Source organism: Erpetoichthys calabaricus, chromosome 10 (assembly GCF_900747795.2).
Source record: "Erpetoichthys calabaricus chromosome 10, fErpCal1.3, whole genome shotgun sequence".
NCBI lineage: Eukaryota > Metazoa > Chordata > Cladistia > Polypteriformes > Polypteridae > Erpetoichthys > Erpetoichthys calabaricus.
In genome coordinates this window covers 140,642,939-140,663,415 of record NC_041403.2, presented here as the reverse complement: position 1 = coordinate 140,663,415, position 20,477 = coordinate 140,642,939, and the positions used below count along the sequence as shown (strand labels likewise).

Here is a 20,477-nt window from a genome sequence, read left to right as displayed (position 1 = left end):
CCCTGACCTTTGGGACCTTGCGGGATCGATGTATGAACAGACTTCGAATGTTGCTGCTGGCTTGAAGGTAGAAAGCAGAGGCTCCTCTGAGCAGAATGAGGATGCCCACAGCATGAAAACTACGCAATCAAGTCTTCCAGAATGCGCACGTTATGAAGCTTTAGTTAAACTGGAAAACATCAGTCTATGACCAGCAGGGACCAAGCTGAGTACATACCGTCCCTTTAAAAGGATCAGAAACTTGGCACGTAGTCGTCCATGAAGAGAACTGCTAGTGTCTTCTCGTTTTGCTTATCTTTCAGGGGGTGTGCAGATTTAAATTCAGAAAAGATTCAAACGGTCTATCCATCCTGTTACGCACGAAACTACGAGTTTTCAAGTCGGCTCTAACTTCGCAGAGATGCATTACTGAAATCAGTCCTTTTTGTTTTCCTAGTCAAGACTGGAGGAGTTATGTTTTTTCTGATATTTAAAATTATTTTTGGATAAATCTAATTTAAACGTTGCTCTCCAAATGAGGAATCGGTGCGAATAATGCTTAAAAGTAAGAATTTGGAACCGATCTGAATTAACGCGAAATATGTAACCATATCGTAAATGATCAAAACCATATTAAAAAAAAGTTACAAAACGGACAGATAGGCAGCCATTTTAAACATAACTGAATTAGTTTAAACTAAATCTTACAAAGATCGACTAATATATGCCTATCATAAGCTAGCTGAGACAATTTGCTTTACAAAAAAAAGTACCAATTCAAATCGAGCTGGACCGAAAACAAAAAGCATTTAATGTCCCAATCCGTTTAACAAGTGAGGGTCAAGCTTAAGAGTCGGAGCTCCTGCGAGTCCCCGAAGGGGGGCACCTTTGTGCTGTCAGTGTCCTTTCGGGAGGACAGGGAGACGCGAAGCTGCTCCGCTTGTGACGAGAGATTGCCAGACTCGACGCTGCGGGCAGGAGTGCGAAGATTAAATTTTTAAAAGTGTTTTGGAACTTTGTGAACGGTTGCCATGGCTGCGGGAGCGTATCGTTACAGAGAACTGGCTACCTGATACCCGTCCTGTTCTGCACCTAATACGAGAACTGTCCCCAAGTGGACAGTACTCTCCGCCTGGCGTCTGGGCGAGCTGGAACTGTCAGCAGTACTTTGCTCCGAACAGGGGAGTCTCGGATGGACGATTCCATATACACCGATTCTTTATTTTGTAATATTATCTAACAGCTGAAGTTTACTGGATAGCCGCGATGACTCTCAACACGCAGAGAGACACCAAAGAGACTCTGCGACGGAGGGCTAGCACACCCCTCCCCGTCGGTCACCAGCCTAGCCCTTTGGACAGAGATCTCCCTCCGAACTTCAACCATCCAAACCTTGGACATTCTGCGTCCTACCACCAGGGAGACACGACACCGCAGCCTCGGGGGAGCTGGTCTTCTGACTCGGCCGAGTCCGACACTTCGGAGGCGGACTGCCTTTATCGGGTGGTCCTGCTAGGGGACCCGGGAGTAGGCAAGTCCAGCCTAGCTAACATTTTTGCGGGAATACAAGAAAAAGACTCCAGTGACCATCTCGGAGGTAGGTGGTAATCGTCATAATAGATGGGTTGCATTTAAGCTGACCAAGTGAACATTCGTATATCTCTAGTGAATGAGAAGGCGAGTGAAATAATGGAGACGTTTGTGCTACAAAGAGAAAGTCAGAAGAGGCGATCGTGGAAATCAATCCTTATTTAATATAGTGTCTTCCACAGTGTAGGTCACCACGGGGTTGTTTTAAATGCACAAATAACAGAAGCTAAAGTGCAATGCGCGACTTTTCAAATTCATGACAAATCACAGAAACACGGAGAAAACTTGCTTACAGAAATGAACTTGAAGTAGCGTACGTAGGAGCTGAGTTAGAGCAGGACTGGCTAGAAGTCGACATGAACCTGTTCAGCGTTCAGAAATACAATAAGCACGGGGATATCCCATCTTAAACGCAAGAATGCAAAAGATTTCATTTAATTTTTTCACATGCAGGACTTTAGTTTTCAGCTTTTTAGTAAAGCTGCGATCTCCCAGCTACTCAGCAAACAATCTTTTGCATTCTATTGGAAGCTTTAGCACACAACTATAGGAAGGCATGCAGAATCAGCGAGGGTAAAAATTAAGGACTGATAGTAAAATATTCAGTTTGTTTTTATGTGACAATAAAAACTATTCTGAATGGCCAAATTGGTGCCTGTCCTAAAATATGTAATAGCACATTAAGTACAGCATTTACAAGGGCTTCTATTAAAACTGCCATTAAGATTATAATTCCTGGAGGTGTTTCGCATCATTCATTTTAAGAACCTTCAAAAAAGTTTAAAGATGAGTAGCTCATATTGAAGCAATAATGTCTGTTTAAATCCTTCCTTTCCTTCCGTTTTTCGACCTACATTTGAAAACATGGAATCGAACGCTCATTGCAGGCAAGAGCAGATAGTCAATAACTGAATAAGTGCTGATTGTGCCCTCAAGCCTGTCAACTTGGTTATTTTCTTCTTTCCTTATTGCTCAAGTGGTTATGCTTATGCTATTTGTATATTAGTAAATTCTGTAGGATGTCAAAGTGGGGAATCATTTGGATTGTAAACCCTGGGTGTGCTGGTTCGATTACGTCTACTCCATTTACTTGCATTGTGACACTGGGCATGAACTTGGCATTGCTCACATTGCACCAATATGGATGGAATTTTTGTCTCTTTTTGACCTTTAAGTCACTTTAGTTAACATAAAGTTTAACCACCACTGCTACTCTCTTTAGCTTGATTGTGAACAGATATGCCACCGTAACACAGTGACCTAATTCCAGAATTGCTTAACATGCTGCTATAGTGTATTCTTAAAATGGACACTCGATTAAACCCAAAACATCTCCTGGTAACATCTGACTTTGCTTCACGTCAACAATATCCTGATATTTTGATCCTTGCTGACATGTATTGCCACATTTGGGTTTGGATATCTATCATCTGACAGGAGCTACCTCAGCTACAAAGTAGCCACCATTAAATGGCAGAAAACACAAACAAATACACTTACTCATATGGAGCCAGTTTAGAATTTGCAGTCTTTAGGAAGAAAAATCTGTGAAAATTGTCTGTTGGTAGAGGGTTTTAGGAGGGTGGTGGTACAATACTTTCAAAAGCTGCACTCCTTAAACTCATATGTTTGTTAAACTGAGGTTTTACAAAAATGACTAACCAACTGTTTCCATGGTTCTGCATATGGAACACTGGCCTGTTAAGTGACTTGTTCAGAGTAATAGTTTCAGCCAGTGGGGCTTGAACTGGAATCTGATGGTTTTACGATCCAACACAACAGCAATAAGGCCACATTGTGCTCAAGGGATGAAAAGTATGGATTAAATGTCTACATGGATTACATTTGTTTCTAAAAATGTTACTGGTCCCCTTTCTGTAGGATGCAATAACTCCATGTAACCCTGAAAGAGGGCTCACCCTGGCTGTTTGTGACTTACATAGGAAGTGGGCTAACCTAGACACTGTAATACAATATTTACATCGAGTACTGGGCATTTAGTAATACTCTCCATTAACACTACTTCATTCAGTAATTACGGCCGCCTATTGTTGACATGAGTGCTTGTAGTCGATGGGGTTGGGAGATGTTATAGAGGGGCACAGTCTTCTTTGTCATTTTCATTTTATGGGCGACAAGGCACTTTCATTCCTATCATAAGCAATGCCACTCATCTGTGCTCCTGAAGGCACATCACTCCATGATAGATGGGAGAGCATTTTACTCATTTAAGACGGACACTACCACTCTGCTTACACTAAATCCCATGAATGTAACAGACACAGCTTTTAAAAGATGTCAAACTTCTGTTAGAAACAGGCGCTTTTATTCTGCGGGACAAAGAGATTTCAGGATGCCTACTTCCACTAATAGAATAATCTTTAGCTTTAGAATAAGTAAGATTTAATGTAGTGAGACTGAAAACATGAGTGATGTGGTTAATCACAAAAGGCAAACTTCAAAAAACTGCTAAATGCTTATTTAATTAATGTAAACAAAATATACTCAATCAAATAACAAAATTAGTAGAGTTAATACATTAAGAGAACAAGAGTCTAAGGCAGGAATAATAAAAAACAACAAATTAAATAAAAAACGAAAGGAACTTGGGAAGGAAATACCTTTAAACAGGTCTTAACAAAGTTAAAATGAAATCCAGTCACAAAGTCTTACAAATGGAATTAAAGATAAAAAGCTAAAAATCTTTAAGTTAATTAACTAATTGAATTCAGAGCACTACATATGAACATAAGCCAAAAACTAAAAAGCAAATCTAAACAAACACTAAAGCCAGAAATTAGACAAGGAATACATTTAAAAACTGCAGTGGGTTGGCACCCTGCCCGGGATTGGTTCCCTGCCTTGTGCCCTGTGTTGGCTGGGATTGGCTCCAGCAGACCCCCGTGACCCTGTGTTCGGATTCAGCGGGTTGGAAAATGGATGGATGGATGGATGGATACATTTAAAAATCAAAATGAGCCAAATTAATCTTTAATGCTATTTTAAAAGAGCTGCTCTGAGCACAGACACTAATAAACTATGTACTGCCACAAGAGAGTCAGAAAACCCAAATAAAGCCCTCAGGTTCAACTGCCCCTCACGGCAGGACAAGGGAATGGAGTGAGGTCAGATGTTAGACCCTTGCCATGTAAGGCCATGACATTGGATGTGTGTGGTCTACATCTTTTTGCCTTATTGGAGATGTAACTATTTATTTTCTATTATTATCATTTATTTATTGGCTTACCAACCAACCCACCCATATCTGACCCCGCCATCCTTCACCCGGCTGCAAAGATGACCCTAAAAGCAGCTGACCCACTAGTCTTAATGCATAATGAAGGCCCGTCTATATAAACACATCATGTAACAACTGGTAAGGGACAAGGAAAAAAGGAAATCACAAAATTAAAACATAAACTTCACTTTGTGATCTTTGTTACTTTGGTTTACCTTTCACCTTCATCCATATGCACTGGTATTGAACTACGGGGTGTCATATGGGGTAAATAGTATTTTCCCATTTTGGCTGACCTTTTATATTATTGTCCTAACAAGGAGAGCTTGCAATTTAATGAGAAAACAGAACTGTTATAAACTGTAAAGGATACAAGGTGCTTAATGTATCTGAATCTGTTCTACACCATTGAATCATTATTGAAAACACTGGTCAGTAATGAAACTTCTGGACACAGATTGCTGAATAGACAGATCCAGTATCGGTTATTTGACAGCACAAATAGGTATGTTAACATATAATTTATGCTATGATAATAGTCCTTGTTATTTTGAAAATGACCAGGTCAATGACCTTGGCCAAATATATCCCGAAGCTGCTCATGCTGTGGCTGTAATGGAAAACTAACTGTTTTCATCCTGAGGGAGTAGAAGCCAGAAATGCTGAGATGGAAAAAGTGATGTCTAGGATATGAAGAGCTTTACAGAAGTAAACTAGAGGATGTCAAAGAAACAGACAGGGGTCCTAACGCTAACATCTTCTTGGAAGTACCTTTAAACCTCCTCTATGCTAGTGGGAATACATGAAGGAAGAACTAAGTTAAGACACACTCAAGGACAGACAAGAGGTCTGAGAAACTAGAAAAGAGAAATGAGCAACAAATTTTAGACTTCTAAAATATAGCAATCAAGGTCTATAAACAAAACAAAAAGTGCATACTCTAACCGATATTAATTAGTCCTAACTCTTGTTACAAAATACATAGATTTTCAGTTAGAGAATTCCCAAAATAGCACACCGGGTGTCTTAAATGGCTTGAGTGTGATCCAGCATCAGGCCCACTGACTGGTAATGGGCATTGCAGCAATATAAAAGTTGGTTAATAATAATAATAATAATGTTGGTTGCAATAATAAGGGAAAAAAATCTCAGAAAATGTGATGATGTGGCTGTCACAAAGTAAAATATTTTGTAGCCATAAAACCACAAAATAGGAAAATAAATTGTTTACGGCAAAACAGTTCACACTAGCAGCAAGCAACAAAGCTGTTTAATTGTTATGGACTGGGAAATGAAAGGCTTCCTTTAGGAAAAAAACAAGAGAAATGTCTGTGAGCAGGCTGATGTCAAATACAGAGAAACATTAAAACACCAATCACCCACATTTAGAAACAGAAAACAAAAGTCATTGTGTGAAGTCACAGTCAAGAGTGAATCCCTAGTATAATAGTTTTTTTCCCTCAACACCCTAACACCACAAGTTGGTTTGACTGTAATTGATCTAAAGCGGTGATTCCCAACGTGGGGGGCAATTTGATTTTTTAGGGGGGCAATTCGAGAATTTAGGTACGTTAAACAATTTATAAAATGAAAAACAGAAATTCACTGTTAAAAATGATAGAAAAAAATAAACAAATAATTTTTATTTTTATTTTTTACAGAGACATTTATATATTTATATAAACACAGAAGGGATGGTGAAGAACCCTTTAATTATTTATGATTTTACAACCGGCTTGGGTTCTTCTACTTAGAAATCGTTTTTACCATTAAAATAATATGAATTGTAACAATGATTATAAAATTTTGCAATATAACAAAAATATAAAATGATCAAAATATTACAGAAAAAGCTGTCATTAAAGTTATTTTATATTTATGAATATCACGTCTTTTATTATATGTTTTCAAAACTGTATTTGCTGTATTTCAATATTACTTCATATTATATATTTTTTTAACAATTTGTTAGTGATTTCTTTGTCAGTACTTTAACTATCCTTTCCCTCTTTTGTTTCCATGTTCTTTGGAAGCTTCTTTAGACCAAATTAATGACATTATGGACTTCCTCCAAGTGAGTAGGAGTTCACTTTTTGAATAGGTAACAATAATAAGAATAAGGTATATGTTACAGTGGGGGACATCATGATTTTAGAGAGGCCTAGGTGAGGCATGGCCAAAAAAAGGTTGGGAACCACTGATCTAAAGCTAAGATTCCAGCTCTTTGGTGTGCTTGCAGGACTCACAAAATTCAAAAGATGCTTCAATTTCAAAAACTAGGCCTCTAATCTGTAATAAGGGCTTAGAAACACAAAGTAGATTTGTAGCTACAACCTCAAAAGGGTCCAAACCTATATACTTTAAAAAGGGAGAGAGGAACTCTGAAACTGTTATCCCAAAGAACAAAAACAGGGTTTCTTAATGATAAAGTTCCAATAGATAAAAAGTTTAATGGCTCAATTAAAAAAAAGAATTGAAGTTTGAAATAAATAAATACCTAGAGCAGACAATCCAGAAACCAGAATATTAAAACAAGTCAGGCAATGAACAAGAGGAAAAGTTCATGCGTCAGTAACAGTACTGAAGCATATCAGATCCAACACAGCTGGAGCATTAGGGGGCTCCACCCTCTTTGGCTCAAAATATACAAAATAAGGACAATAAATAAAATAATACATATAAAATGCAAAATAATTAATGGATAAGATAATACTAATTACAGAATTATACAATATAAAAACAACGTAAACAAAAACATCTACTATATAATAAAATGTTAAGGTCTGTGTGTCCAGTCCTCAGAATAATCTTAGTGGTCAGTTTGGCTTTAGTGATGTGACGAAAGAGGAACTGCAAGTGTGAGATGCACGAGGAGCAATAAACGTGTGTGAGGCTTGCTGAGAGCGTCGTCTTTAAAGACAGCATCGACGAGAAAGGGGCCTGACAAATAATAAAATAGTGCTATTATGAGACACATGCTTTACAGAAATGTGCTCAAGAGAGGGAGTGCTGATGAAATGGCATTCACACACACACAAACACACACACACACACGAATACGTAAGAAAGGCGCTGAAGGTACACATAGGGCAAGAGATAGCAAATATTTTTTAACTATTCTACTACCTCTCTCCAACAGATACCATGTCTAGTATTTAAGGACACAAAACACACAAGAATTAATAAAAAAGAATTTACATTAATAAAATTAATAAAAATAAAGAATTTACATAAATGAAGAGTGAAGAAACTAAAAGATCAAAAGATTACAACTACTGCTTACTGCCATTTGAAATGAAGAGGGGGGTCATAATGACATCACATGTAATATGAGTGATCACGTGACTAGCAACAAATGTGAAAATCCATAAAAAATACGTCTGTGCTCGTCAAGAAAACCAAACAAAATGTCATCTCTGGGATTAAATCTGATCTTCAAGATGGTGATGTGATAAAATTAGTAGACATAAAAACTGAAATAGCAATATAAATAGGACTTACAGTATGTGCATAGGTACATAGATTCCTCAGTCTGATGTTGAAGCAGTTATTAGGAATAGGTCGTGTTGACGATGAAGCACTTTTTTGCACCAACTACTGTCTCTCCACCTTCCTCAATTGTTTCTGACTATGAACTAACCCCTTGTCATCTCTTCTTTTCAGAAGACACTTATGAGCGGACACTCACGGTGGATGGAGAAGAGACAACACTGATTGTGATGGATACGTGGGAGGCCGAGAAGCAGGTATCTACGATGGACATGGGCTAGAGCTACTGCCTGACTATTCGGCCTACAGATTCAAGTGTTCCTGTGATCTTTTCAGAAGTCCACTTGCTCAGATAGTGAAAAACAGCGCCATGCTTAAGAATGAAAAAGAGAAAAGCTTTCATGAGAAGGAAACCACAGCCATCGGGAGTTAGCATTGATCTTTTGGAACCGTGCTCTTTTGGGCAGAGAATAGTAGAAGAGGTCCCATGTCATTTTCTGTGATGTTGCCTTTGATCACTGATAATCACACCTCTTTTCACTGTAGAACATCGAAGGCACCATGACTGACTACAATTTTATAATTTTTACCTCTGATCACAGTCAGTTACTTGTAGAAGGGAGTCCAGCACTTATATTCAGTGATTTTACAGATGATTCCTAAGAGCTAGATACTTTTTGGTTGTGTATTGTTAATAGGAACTCCAATCTCACATTTTGTTATTTAGTCATGAATACTGATAGCCCTACTTCCTTGAGTCACATACTTTTAAAGGAGAGGTTACATTCACATTTTGTGATTTAATTAATAACTTCCAATGGAATTTTTGTTCAGAATTTACATCTTATATTTCGTGATTTCAACAGTGATATCTAAAAGCCACATTCTTTTGGCTATGAATTTTTATGCACATCTCACTCTTTTACTTCATGATTTCATTAATGTTGTAACAAATGTGTTGTATAGTACAATGGCAGGAGGGAAATTTAAAAAAACAGGCCTGAGCCAAAAAGAGATTGAGAAAAGGACATGATCTGGGGCCTAGCCAAGGGTCAGAATACTGTGAGGACATATTTAAGTCAAACGTCAAATCCCAATGCACAAAGCAAAGAAATGATGCCAAAAAGGCAACCAGAAGTCCTAATAATATACCATGCCAATCAGCTAAATTCATAGGCTTGCTGTTTCTTTTTTGTTGTTTCTTTAAGGAAACCCCAAGCTAGGATGCTACGTTAAAGATGTTTATAGAGTCAGGACAGTGACATCACAGGTAATAAATCATGTGACAAGCCACAGAGCTTGTTTCTATAAACAAGCACTCCTAATTACCGCTACAAAATGGTGCTACCCAATAATAATGAAATATTCCTTGCAATACATGACTCACAGTCTTTATGGATGTACTGTGAGAGCCACATCTTTTGACTGTACACATTTGATGAGGACTCCGTCCTTGCTTTTATAATTTCATCAGAGACTGCTGAAAAGTACACTAGTTTTGGCTCCACTCCTACCCTTACTGATTGTGAAATATTGAAATGGATCCTGCTGTCATGTTTTATGATTTTGCAATGACTGCTGACAGCAATGCCCTTATCGTCTGTGAACTTTGGATGTTAATCCCGTTCTTGATTTTTTCTGATCTTCCGATCTTGTAGAGAATCACTATACATTGAGTATTGAGTAGTCAGTGGGTTTCGTTAGTTCTTTGACAACTCCAATTAGGCACACCACTTTTGGCTGTTCATTATTTATTTGAACCCCACACTTGTATGTCATGATTTAATCAGTGATTGCAGATAGCCCCACACATTCAGACTGAATTATTGATGGGGGACTCCTTTTTGCATTTCATGATTTCATTTCATAATGAGTAAGTGCAGACTAGCACATCCTGTTATTCATGTCATTCCATGATGGATCCAACCTTCTTATATGAGAAGGCAAGTGCACAAACCATTTCTAATTCCTGACACTTGGGTAAAGTAGATACAGCCCTACTTGTGTACTAAAGAGAAGAGGATGGCAGATGATTTAAGGAATTAGAAGAGGGAGAGAGAATTAGGTAAAAAAAAAAACGGCATTGGTCATAACTAGGAGTCCAAGAATATTTATAAGCAAGGCCCAGGATGTAAAACAAGAAACGTGGTCAAGAGTGAGAGGATCAGTAATTAAACGTTCACATAACCAGAGGCTGGACATAAGACAAAAATTACAATCAGTACCTAAAAAGAAATTCTAATCAGAGATGCTTTGAAGAAATTAAATTAACAGCAGAGTTTTAAGTTGAATCCACTAGCTTAGACAAACCGAAAAGCCTTAGAGGCTAATCTTTATAGCCGTTGACCTATACTGTCACACCATCCATAACCCTTGATGTCACTAATAACCACAAAGCAACTGTAAACACCAAAGTCCCAAAGTGGCAGTGCCTGTAGAAGAAACTGCATAAATAACAAAAAAATAACTAATATAAGTAAAGATGCATTGTGTGTTATTTCTGAAGGAAATAGTAAATTTAAGGAAAAGACCTGGAAATGAGACATACAGCAGTCAAAAATAGGGAAGATAAACCGTACTTTAATTCGAAACAAAAACTAGACACGAGAAATGAAGCTGAAAAATGCAGCTAAAAGGTCGTTGACTAAATACATGCAAACCAAAAGAAAACACAACAAAATCTTTTAAGAATTTATCTGTCAAACTCATTTAAAGATTGACTGCCTTGGATGACATTTTAATTCCTTTCTGTAATTGATGCTGGGGTTGTAACTTCCTAAGCTATGCCCCTCAGTAACCTGAATTGTGTCGTAATTAGCTCTGAGGCTAGGGATCTGCACTGGCAATCGGAAAGGTTGCCGGTTCGAATCCCGTAAATGCCAACAGGGACTCTGCTCTGTTGGGCCGCCAATAGGGACTCTGCTCTGTTGAGCCCTTAACCTGCAATTGCTGAGCGCTTTGAGTAGTGAGAAAAAGCGCTATATAAATGCAAAGAATTATTATTATTATAAAAATACATGAACGGAGCTTCCTAGACTGGTAATAAATGTCATCTAATAAACACCATCAAAATAATTCTAACATTGTGAAAAATAATTCTGATCACAAAACATACATGAGAATTGGATTTCTTACCCTGAAATACCCCAAATTTAAAGTTTAAAGGATTAAAACAGCTCATAACACTTTAGCTTAAGTACTGCAAAAATTCTTCTATTACTAATTTTCTGTTATGTAAAAAGACCTTAACAAAGGTTTCTTTTGGTTTTCATTACACTTATAAACATCAGTAAACAGGTTCTTCATCCCTGTGCAGTATGGCATATTGATATGATAGCAAAATCTTATTAATATGAAGGATTCACAGGTCTTACACTAGATATTGAATATCAAGAGAACTGTGCATCTGTTAAGCCACCTCAGACACTCCAAAGTGATGTTTTGTTAGGAGGTCCAATTGCAGAGTTGAATAAACACTTCACTGATGCTCTGTAAGTGTTATGAAGACTTTGGTAAGATATTGTTACATAATGGTAAACAAGTGATAGATACATTTTTGTAGCACCTGTTACCAAGTAGCTCAAAGACAAGTAAATAAAAATGAAATTCAACACAGACTCATGACATTTTGGAACAAAAAATAAGTGTCACCATTGGATTCCTGGGTCTCTTTATGTATTCTTCCCCTATCACAGATTCTTAACTCTTTTAAGGACATCTCGTATCATCTATATACAGATGATTTACAGCTTTATTTTTCATTTAAGCCTAATCAAATTAATACTTTGGTCACTTTGGTTGATTGTCTGTCTCAGGTTAACGACTGGCTCAATAGTAATTACCTGCAGTTGAATTCAGGAAACACTGAGGTACTAATTGTTGCTCCTCCTGTTCTTCATTCTGAGATCAGTTTAAAATTATCTTCTGTCTTTCCTGTTATTAAGTCGAGTCTATGTAACCTTGGGGTTATTTTTGACCAGTCCCTGACACTTGATGAATATGTAAAGTCAGTCAGCCGTTCGCGTTTCTTTCATTTAAGAAATCTCTCAAAACTAAGAAATGTTGTTTCAAAATCAAAATTGGAGATTCTTGTTCATTCTGTTATTTCCTCACAGCTTGATTACTGTAATGCTCTCTTTACAGTTTTGAGCAAGTCCTCTCTCTCACGCCTTCAGTTAGTTCAAAATGCAGCTGCCAGGCTCCTAACTCACGCTAGCCGGAGTGATCATATCACCCCCATTTTGCACACACTGCACTGGCTCCCAGTGTTTTATAGAATTCATTTTAAAGTTTTGGTACTTCCTTTTAGAGCTTTTCATGGACAAGCTCCCGAGTACCTAACCAGCCTGCTCCAACGCCATACAGCTTGCCGGACTCTAAGATCTGGGCAACATGGCCTTCTCGTTGTCCCACACACTCCGCTAAAACCCGTGGGGATTGTGCCTTTCAGTCTGTGGCACCAAGACTATGGAATAGCCTGCCTTGTGGTCTGTGTGGAGTCAAGTCTGTTGATTCTTTTAAAAAACAACTAAAAACATTTCTTTTTAAACAAGCTTTTAATCAGTTCTGAATAGTTCCAGTTTGTTTATTTATTGTTTTTATTGTTTTTGTTTATGTTTTGTTTTAACTGTTGTATTTGTACTGTATTTGCTGTTCAGCGCTCTGTGACCTTTTGTCTGTGAAGGGCGGTATATAAATAAACTACTACTACTACTACTATATCTGTTACACTGCCATGTTCAGTGGTTCTTTTGAGCCATAAGAGAAGTTGGTGCCAGACCCCTCTCTATATTGCATGGTCAAAGAGGAGCAATGGAACATAGAATGGTGTGATTAGCCTGACTTCCCATCACCAATGAAGAAAGACTGTCAATTTTAATTATCAATAGCTATTGCTTTAGCCTCTCATTAGAAATGGCAAAAGCCAATGAATTAAAAGAAAAGTTAAAAAGCTATTAATAAAGAATGAATGAAAGGCCTGGTAACTAGGCCGGTGATTTTCTTAATGTCTTAGTGTCGCTTCACTCGCCAACCCCTTTCCTTCCCCGCCAGCATTACGTGCCGTTGTGAAGAGTGTGGCTGAATGCACCCCAAGGAGATGCGGCTGCTCCTCCGAAACCCCTCTGAAACGGTGATACATTGAGAAACAAACACAGTTTTTGTTTTACCTCCTCTTTGCTCGATCAGCTGCTGGCTTGCTCCCTTCTCCCCTAGACATCCTCAAACACTATTCGATCTCTTTTCGCTGTTCCGTTATTTCACCAAATAATATTTTCCATTTGTTTGCAGTAATGCAATCTTTACTCTTCTTTTTTTTTGAGACTTTCGAATTTTCCTACTTCCATTATCTCTAACCTGCCCTGCATGTGTATCACGGGACTTGCTTCCAAAGGTTGTAAGTATGACGTGACTTGTCCGTCTTGAAGGACGTGCCTCTGTCTCTCTTCAAAAGATAATGTCTCGTTGCAAGTTTTTTTTTTTATAATTGCGAGATAGTCCAGGGCATTCTCGGTGAAAGACATAGAAGACCTTAACAATCAACATTCATCTAAGCATTCATGATCCAAGGACTCCAAAGATCATGGCAAGCATGTATCTAATCTCTCATAACAGACTCCCAGTTTGAAACTAGGGTCCATTTCTCTGACCTCGTTCTTAGCTCTGATAATTACAGTCTTCTGAGTACCAGGATTTTCTCAGTGCCACCTTATACTATAAGTAAGTCTCTGTTTCCAGGAGGAAGATGAGAACTGGGTACAGGAGTACTGCATGCAGGTGGGGAATGCCTATGCGATCGTGTACTCGATTACAGATCGCTCCAGCTTTGACAGTGCTTCAGAACTGCGCATCCAACTGAGGAGGACACGACAGGCTGAGAACATTCCCATCATACTGGTTGGCAACAAGAGTGACCTAGTGCGCTGTCGGGAAGTGTCCGTGGAGGGTGAGTGCTTCCCATGAGTCCTTCTTCTGTTTTGTCTGTATTCGACATGTACAGTAAACTGTCATTATTAACACTTTTCCATTGTACTGTGCAATGAACAGCTGTCAATGGACAAGCATAACTCAACAGTGTGGCGCAGAAGCTCCTTAGTGTCCATGTGTTGATGGGTATTTTTCTATACTGCCCACTATGTCTGTGACACTTTGTTCAGCCATCATTGACTCCTTTACCCAGCTCTATGTTTGTTTGATGCTATCACAAAGGAGTTATCTTGTCCACTTTTCTTTCCCATGTGCTCACCCTGACCATTGCTCTTTGCAGAGGGCCGTGCCTGTGCCGTAGTGTTTGACTGCAAATTCATTGAGACGTCTGCCTCGCTGCACCACAACGTCCAAGAACTCTTTGAGGGCATAGTCCGACAGATTCGCCTGCGGAGGGACAGTAAAGAGACCAATGAGCGGAGGATGTCCATTTACAAACGCAAGGAGAGCGTCACCAAGAAAGCCCGCAGATTTCTTGACAAAATAGTGGCCAAGAACAACAAAAAAATGGCCTTGAAGGTGCGTTCCAAGTCCTGCCATGACCTTTCTGTGATGTGAAGAATGGGAATGCCCTTTGGGAGTGCAAATTATCTTTGTTTCTATGGCCATGTAATGGACCTTATGGTGCCCTCTACAGGGTGGTTGCATTCTCTTCCAGATGATTCCTTAACTACCCCATCACCACCAACAAGCCTCCTCCATTTGAATTCATCTAGAGACCTTGGAGATAACCCTGCTTATGTCATCATGGAAGGATCAACCATGGCTACCCAGAGATGCACCTCGGAGCCTGAGAAGTCATTCATTTTATAATCTGTGCTGTTAAATCGCCATCATTGATGGCTAAAGCTGGATATTTGGATTCAGCTGTTGTTCTCTGGCTTAGGGGGGCTATTTTTATTTGTCTTACACAGAGGCTATTGTCCTATATGTACTGCAGCTTACTTTGCTGTCACATGGAATGCCACTGGTCTAGGCAGCTGTTCCACTGCTACAAGAGGCAGGTGAAATGCTTTAGATCATTTATGTCACGGGTGGAGGAAAGTCATTCTTTGGGTCTTCTCTCACATTGTAGTATTTTGGCAGGAGGGTCTGATCTGGAAGGCGTGTGCAAAAACTTTTATTTTATGCAATGCCTTCTATAGTAAGCACCATTCCAAGGCGCTTTATAAGTACGACTGTTTACATTTATGCATAATTTTTTTTTTGTTGAAGCAGAGGCAGTATAAGTGAGTCAAATGCTAAGTGTATGGCTGAGACTGAATTGGTAACCTTGTGGTGTACAGTCTTCTGCCTTAGCCAACAAGCCACACTTCCTACCTAGATATAGACGTAGTGGGAGTCAGCTCAGAGTATTCCATTGGCCTCTCTTTCTCCTTCTCTCTTGTTTAGCATTAACAGTAAGATAGCCACTTCAATCCAGCATGGACAATCTCAGGTCAGGGTGGCATTTCATTCATTATTCCTCTTGAGTACTCTGGGATAACTTCAGACAAAATTAAGAAGCCAGACTTGTACTGATCCAGTTAAAACTGGCTTCAGCGTAGTAACACAAACGCCTGTCATGTCGGTCTTGTGCCCCTATGTATGTACTACAACACCTGATGTGCTTGGCACAGCTTAGGCCAGAGACCATACAGTGCCATTGTGCTGTCCACGCCCTGGAGTCTGGATGAATGTAAAATGTTATAGAATTGTTTTCTGATGATTTCTTTAGATTTTGTATCTAATTCATTTTTAAAAAAATACTTGGGCACAAAATGTAAATCTCTGAATAAGTCGCCAGCTTCAGCATTATGCCTTTTTATGTGCTAGTTGGCATTAAACTTGGTTGTGTAACATCAATATTGGCCTCTGGAATTTCAGGATTTAAATAAATAAAAAAAAATAATTCCTTACTTGACTTAGACTTGCCCATCTGTGGCTAAAGTGTTCCAGTTTGCTTTCTGCTAGTAAATATTGCGAAGAAGCTGATGGGCAGTCCTACTCAGTAGCTCAGCTGTCTTATGCCCACTAGACATGGAAAACTAACTGACTTCTGTAATTTATTTTTAAAAATGACAGTCCTCATGAGCGAAAGAAAAGGGCATATTCACTGAGGCGTTGTGCAATTCAGTACTAGGTGAACCACCTGAGCTTCTTCTCAGTTACAGGGTGAACACTATTGCCACATTTATGTGTCAGTATAGGTCCTATATTCCAGATTTGACCTTTTTCTCACTAATTCCGCCCCTCTTCCCAGCTGGCTTTTACTTAGTATCGTGGGGCCAAATGAGAATGTACGTCTGGGAACAACTTGTTAAAACGTTGGTAGTGAAAAGCAGAGAAATCTGCCACTACAGAGGCTATGCACTTAGGGCTTCTTCCCAAAACACCCACCCCACGTTCCTACAGTCTATGTACTTTAAACTGCTGGGGTTTCAATGAGAGAGCAAAGGAAGCTGAACAAAAGTCTCCACAAATGAGATAAAATAAAAGGTTAAAATTGTTATTGATTCAGGATCCCAGTAGCAGAGGGTAACTGAAGCTTAATAATGAATTTGTATAAGACAGACAGACACAGACCACTACAACTACTAGAAGCCACATTTGAGAAGTAAGCATCTTTCTGTCACTTTGACTTTTTTATCATTATATGACATAACAACAGCAAACAAGAGTTTAGATAATCATTGTGGTCTATGGGTGTAGTATGTGTAAAAGTGCTATGGCTATATTCTGGCATGGCATGTTTGCATTTCCAGCTTGACAGTGATGTTAACTTAATTTGGTTATTTGTTTAGATATTTATTCAGAAGGTGGATGTTGTGCAGCCTCATCCATAGTTTTAGTGTTGTTAGGCACATTTACTGATGTGGCTCTTCATTATCAGCTCTCTTAATGTTACACAGACTCATAACAAAGTTCAATTGATGTCAGTTAAACTTTTCTTTAATTTTTCGCTGCTATGGATTGGCAATGAAAAGGAGGGTTCGTCAGCGGCTTCCAGTTTCTGATGTCTAAAAATATATAACTAACAACAACAGGCAGAAAGTTCTATATGACAAATGAGAGTTTTAACAACAGTCCTTTTTCACCTCTTTTTGATGGGGTGTGACATACCATTCACTTCAGATGCATATCTTGAAATTCATACTTTCATAAGTATAGCTGTCAGTTCTTTCAAATTTACATCAACTCCTACACTATCATTATAACTGAACAGCAGAGAGTAGGCACAGCCCCGGTGTCAATATATCATCCACTTTTACCACTAGTCCACTGGTGTCTACAAATGTCAATGCATATTCTGATGTTACAGAAAGGTCCCATTCCCTTGTAATAGGTTATGTTTATTTTTAACACATGAATTGTGCAGGGCAGCATTGTGGTGCAGTGGTAGTGCTGCTGCCTCGCAGTTAGGAGACTCGGGTTCACTTCCCAGGTCCTCCCTGCGTGGAGTTCGCATGTTCTCCCTGGGTGTGTTCTGGTTTCCTACCACAGTCCAAAGACATGCAGGTTAGGTGCATTGGTGATTCTAAAGTGTCCCTAGTGTGTGTCCTGTGGTGGGCTGGTGCCGTGCCTGGGGTTTGTTTCCTGGGATTGGCTCCAGCAGATCCCCGTAACCCTGTAGTTAGGATATAGCATGATGGATGAATTGTGCACTCTGCACCCATGACACACATTTATATGTTTAATTTTGGTTGTTTTAGAAGATTTTTTAGCTGTAATCAAAAGCTTGAAGTTTTCCAGACTAGGATAACAGCAACACCAGTACTCTTTGCAGCTTAGATTCACCACCCCTGTTTTGATGAGTCAGTGAATTGGTTTAGAAATGTCATAATTAGTGAGCTTTCTAATTGCCCATACTGAATTTTGTTCAAAATTAACCACTGGTTGTCTCCAGACACACATATTACACACCTGGCTCAGTGAGATTAGCTTCTACTCATACTACTGAAGTAATTTAGGTTTTCATGTTCAGTCTCAGTGCTCTGCATCCCAAAAGCCAACAAACATCATGTCCCTGTGACAGAGACTGACAGGTGTGTGATGCAACATTATATCATCGTGCTAACAACCAAATTAATGAAACTATTGCCACACTGGATGCTTTAGGCTGCAGGCACACACATACAGTCATTTGTATCCCAGCTTCTGGAGCAATTTCAAAGTCACAGGCATTTTTAAACAAAATTTATCTCCGTCCACACTAGCATTTTCACATCATTTCCGTACCAGAAAGACTGAAAATGCATACTGTATAACCGTCCACTTACACTGTGTATATGTGGGCAAAGACGTCTTTAAACTGGGTGTGCACTGTCCAGTTTTGGTACAATTTTCAGCCTGATTTTCTGAGTCGGGCCCAAATTTAAGCTTCACCAACTGTTGTTTCAAGTGCAGTATGAGAGGGGTTGCAATGCCCGATTGTATCTTACGATCGGGCTGTTGCATGATCAGAAGAATCTCTTCCATGTCAGAAATGTCAGTCAGTTGTCTTGTAGCGTGAACAGTCTCTAATGTCACTATGTATAAAGGGGCAAAACAAAGGACCTGTTTCAAACGATATGTAAAAGTAGGACGCAAGTCTTGTGAAAAGGACTGTTCTTGCCTGGCTATAGTTTGTAATAGTGCTCCAGGGACTCTGAAGTAAGGCCAATCTGCCCAGCCTACCATGCTTCATGAGAAAGCAGATGCTGCTTTGAAACCACTAATGTAATCAATCAGTCGGTTAATTAACATCTTTTCCAAGGATATACAAATTTACCATTGATTACATATTTTTAATCTAATACCATTTAATAACTAAGGTGGGACATGGGTTAATACGGGTGCTCCATAGTTTCAGATCTCTGCCTAGCCATTTTCTATATGGGTTTCCCTACAAATGGTTTCGAGGAGCTAACACTAGCTGTATCAGGTGTAGGACAAGGACTGCCTCTTGGTGGGCCTACCCTTGCAGACACCACAATGGGCCAGTTTACAGTCACCACTCCAAACCCACATGTCTTTGGATTGTTGCAGGAAACCAGATCACTTAGAGGACATCCACTCGAATACAGGGAGGCAATGCAAATTCCACAGTGACCAGGCCTGAAGCTGTAAGACATCAGCATTTCACTGCTAATCCCCAAAATCACCATTTAGATAATTTTCTGTACCCATTCAATGAAATCTCAGGGTCACACAAGCTGAGGCCTATACCAGTAACATCAGAACCAAACCTGAAAGGGGTACCACTCCTTTGCAGAGGACACTCGTGTACATGCCAGCTTTCACACTAAATTAACCTGCATGTCTTTAGATAGATAGATAGATAGATAGATAGATAGATAGATAGATAGATAGATAGATAGATAGATAGATAGATAGATAGATAGATAGATAGATAGATAGATAGATAGATAGATACTTTATTAATCCCAATGGGAAATTCACATTCTTCAGCAGCAGCATACTGATACAATAAATAATATTAAATTAAAGAATGATAATAATACAGGTGAAAAAAACAGACAATAACTATGTATAATGTTAAATATTAACGTTTACCCCCCCTGGTGGAATTAAAGAGTCGCATAGTTTGGGGGAGGAACGATCTCCTCAATCTGTCTGTGGAGCAGGACAGTGACAGCAGTCTGTCGCTGAAGCTGCTCTTCTGTCTGGAGATGACATTATTTAGTGGATGCAGTGGATTCTCCATAATTGATAGGAGCCTGCTGAGCGCCGTTCGCTCTGCCACAGATGTTAAACTGTCCAGCTCCATGCCAACAATAGAGCCTGCCTTCCTCACCAGTTTGTCCAGGCGTGAGGCGTCTTTCCTCTTAATGCTGCCTCCCCAGCACACCACTGCGTAGAAGAGGGCGCTCGCCACAACTGTTTGATAGAACATCTGCAGCATCTTATTGCAGATGTTGAAGGAAGCCAGCCTTCTAAGGAAGTATAACCGGCTTTGTCCTTTCTTGCACAGCGCATCAGTATTGGCAGTCCAGTCTAATTTATCATCCAGCTGCACTCCCAGATATTTATAGGTCTGCACCATCTGCACACAGTCACCTTTGATGATCACTGGGTCTATGAGGGGTCTGGGCCTCCTAAAATCCACCACCAGCTCCTTGGTTTTGCTGGTGTTCAGGTGTAGGTGGTTTGAGTCGGACCATTTAACAAAGTCATTGATTAGGTCCCTATACTCCTCCTCCAGCCCATTCCTGAT

At 39.4% G+C, this 20,477-nt stretch overlaps 1 protein-coding gene across 1 annotated transcript; it reads left to right on the top strand.

The window, feature by feature from the left end:
• The first annotated feature begins 764 nt into the window (after positions 1–764).
• On the top strand, positions 765–16,192 carry rem1 (RAS (RAD and GEM)-like GTP-binding 1). The gene is made up of 4 exons (XM_028811982.2): positions 765–1,576; positions 8,471–8,553; positions 14,033–14,240; positions 14,562–16,192. The coding sequence occupies exons 1-4, from the start codon at positions 1,246–1,248 to the stop codon at positions 14,837–14,839; spliced, it is 900 nt and encodes a 299-aa protein (XP_028667815.1). The 5' UTR covers positions 765–1,245; the 3' UTR covers positions 14,840–16,192.
• The last annotated feature ends 4,285 nt before the right edge of the window (positions 16,193–20,477 follow it).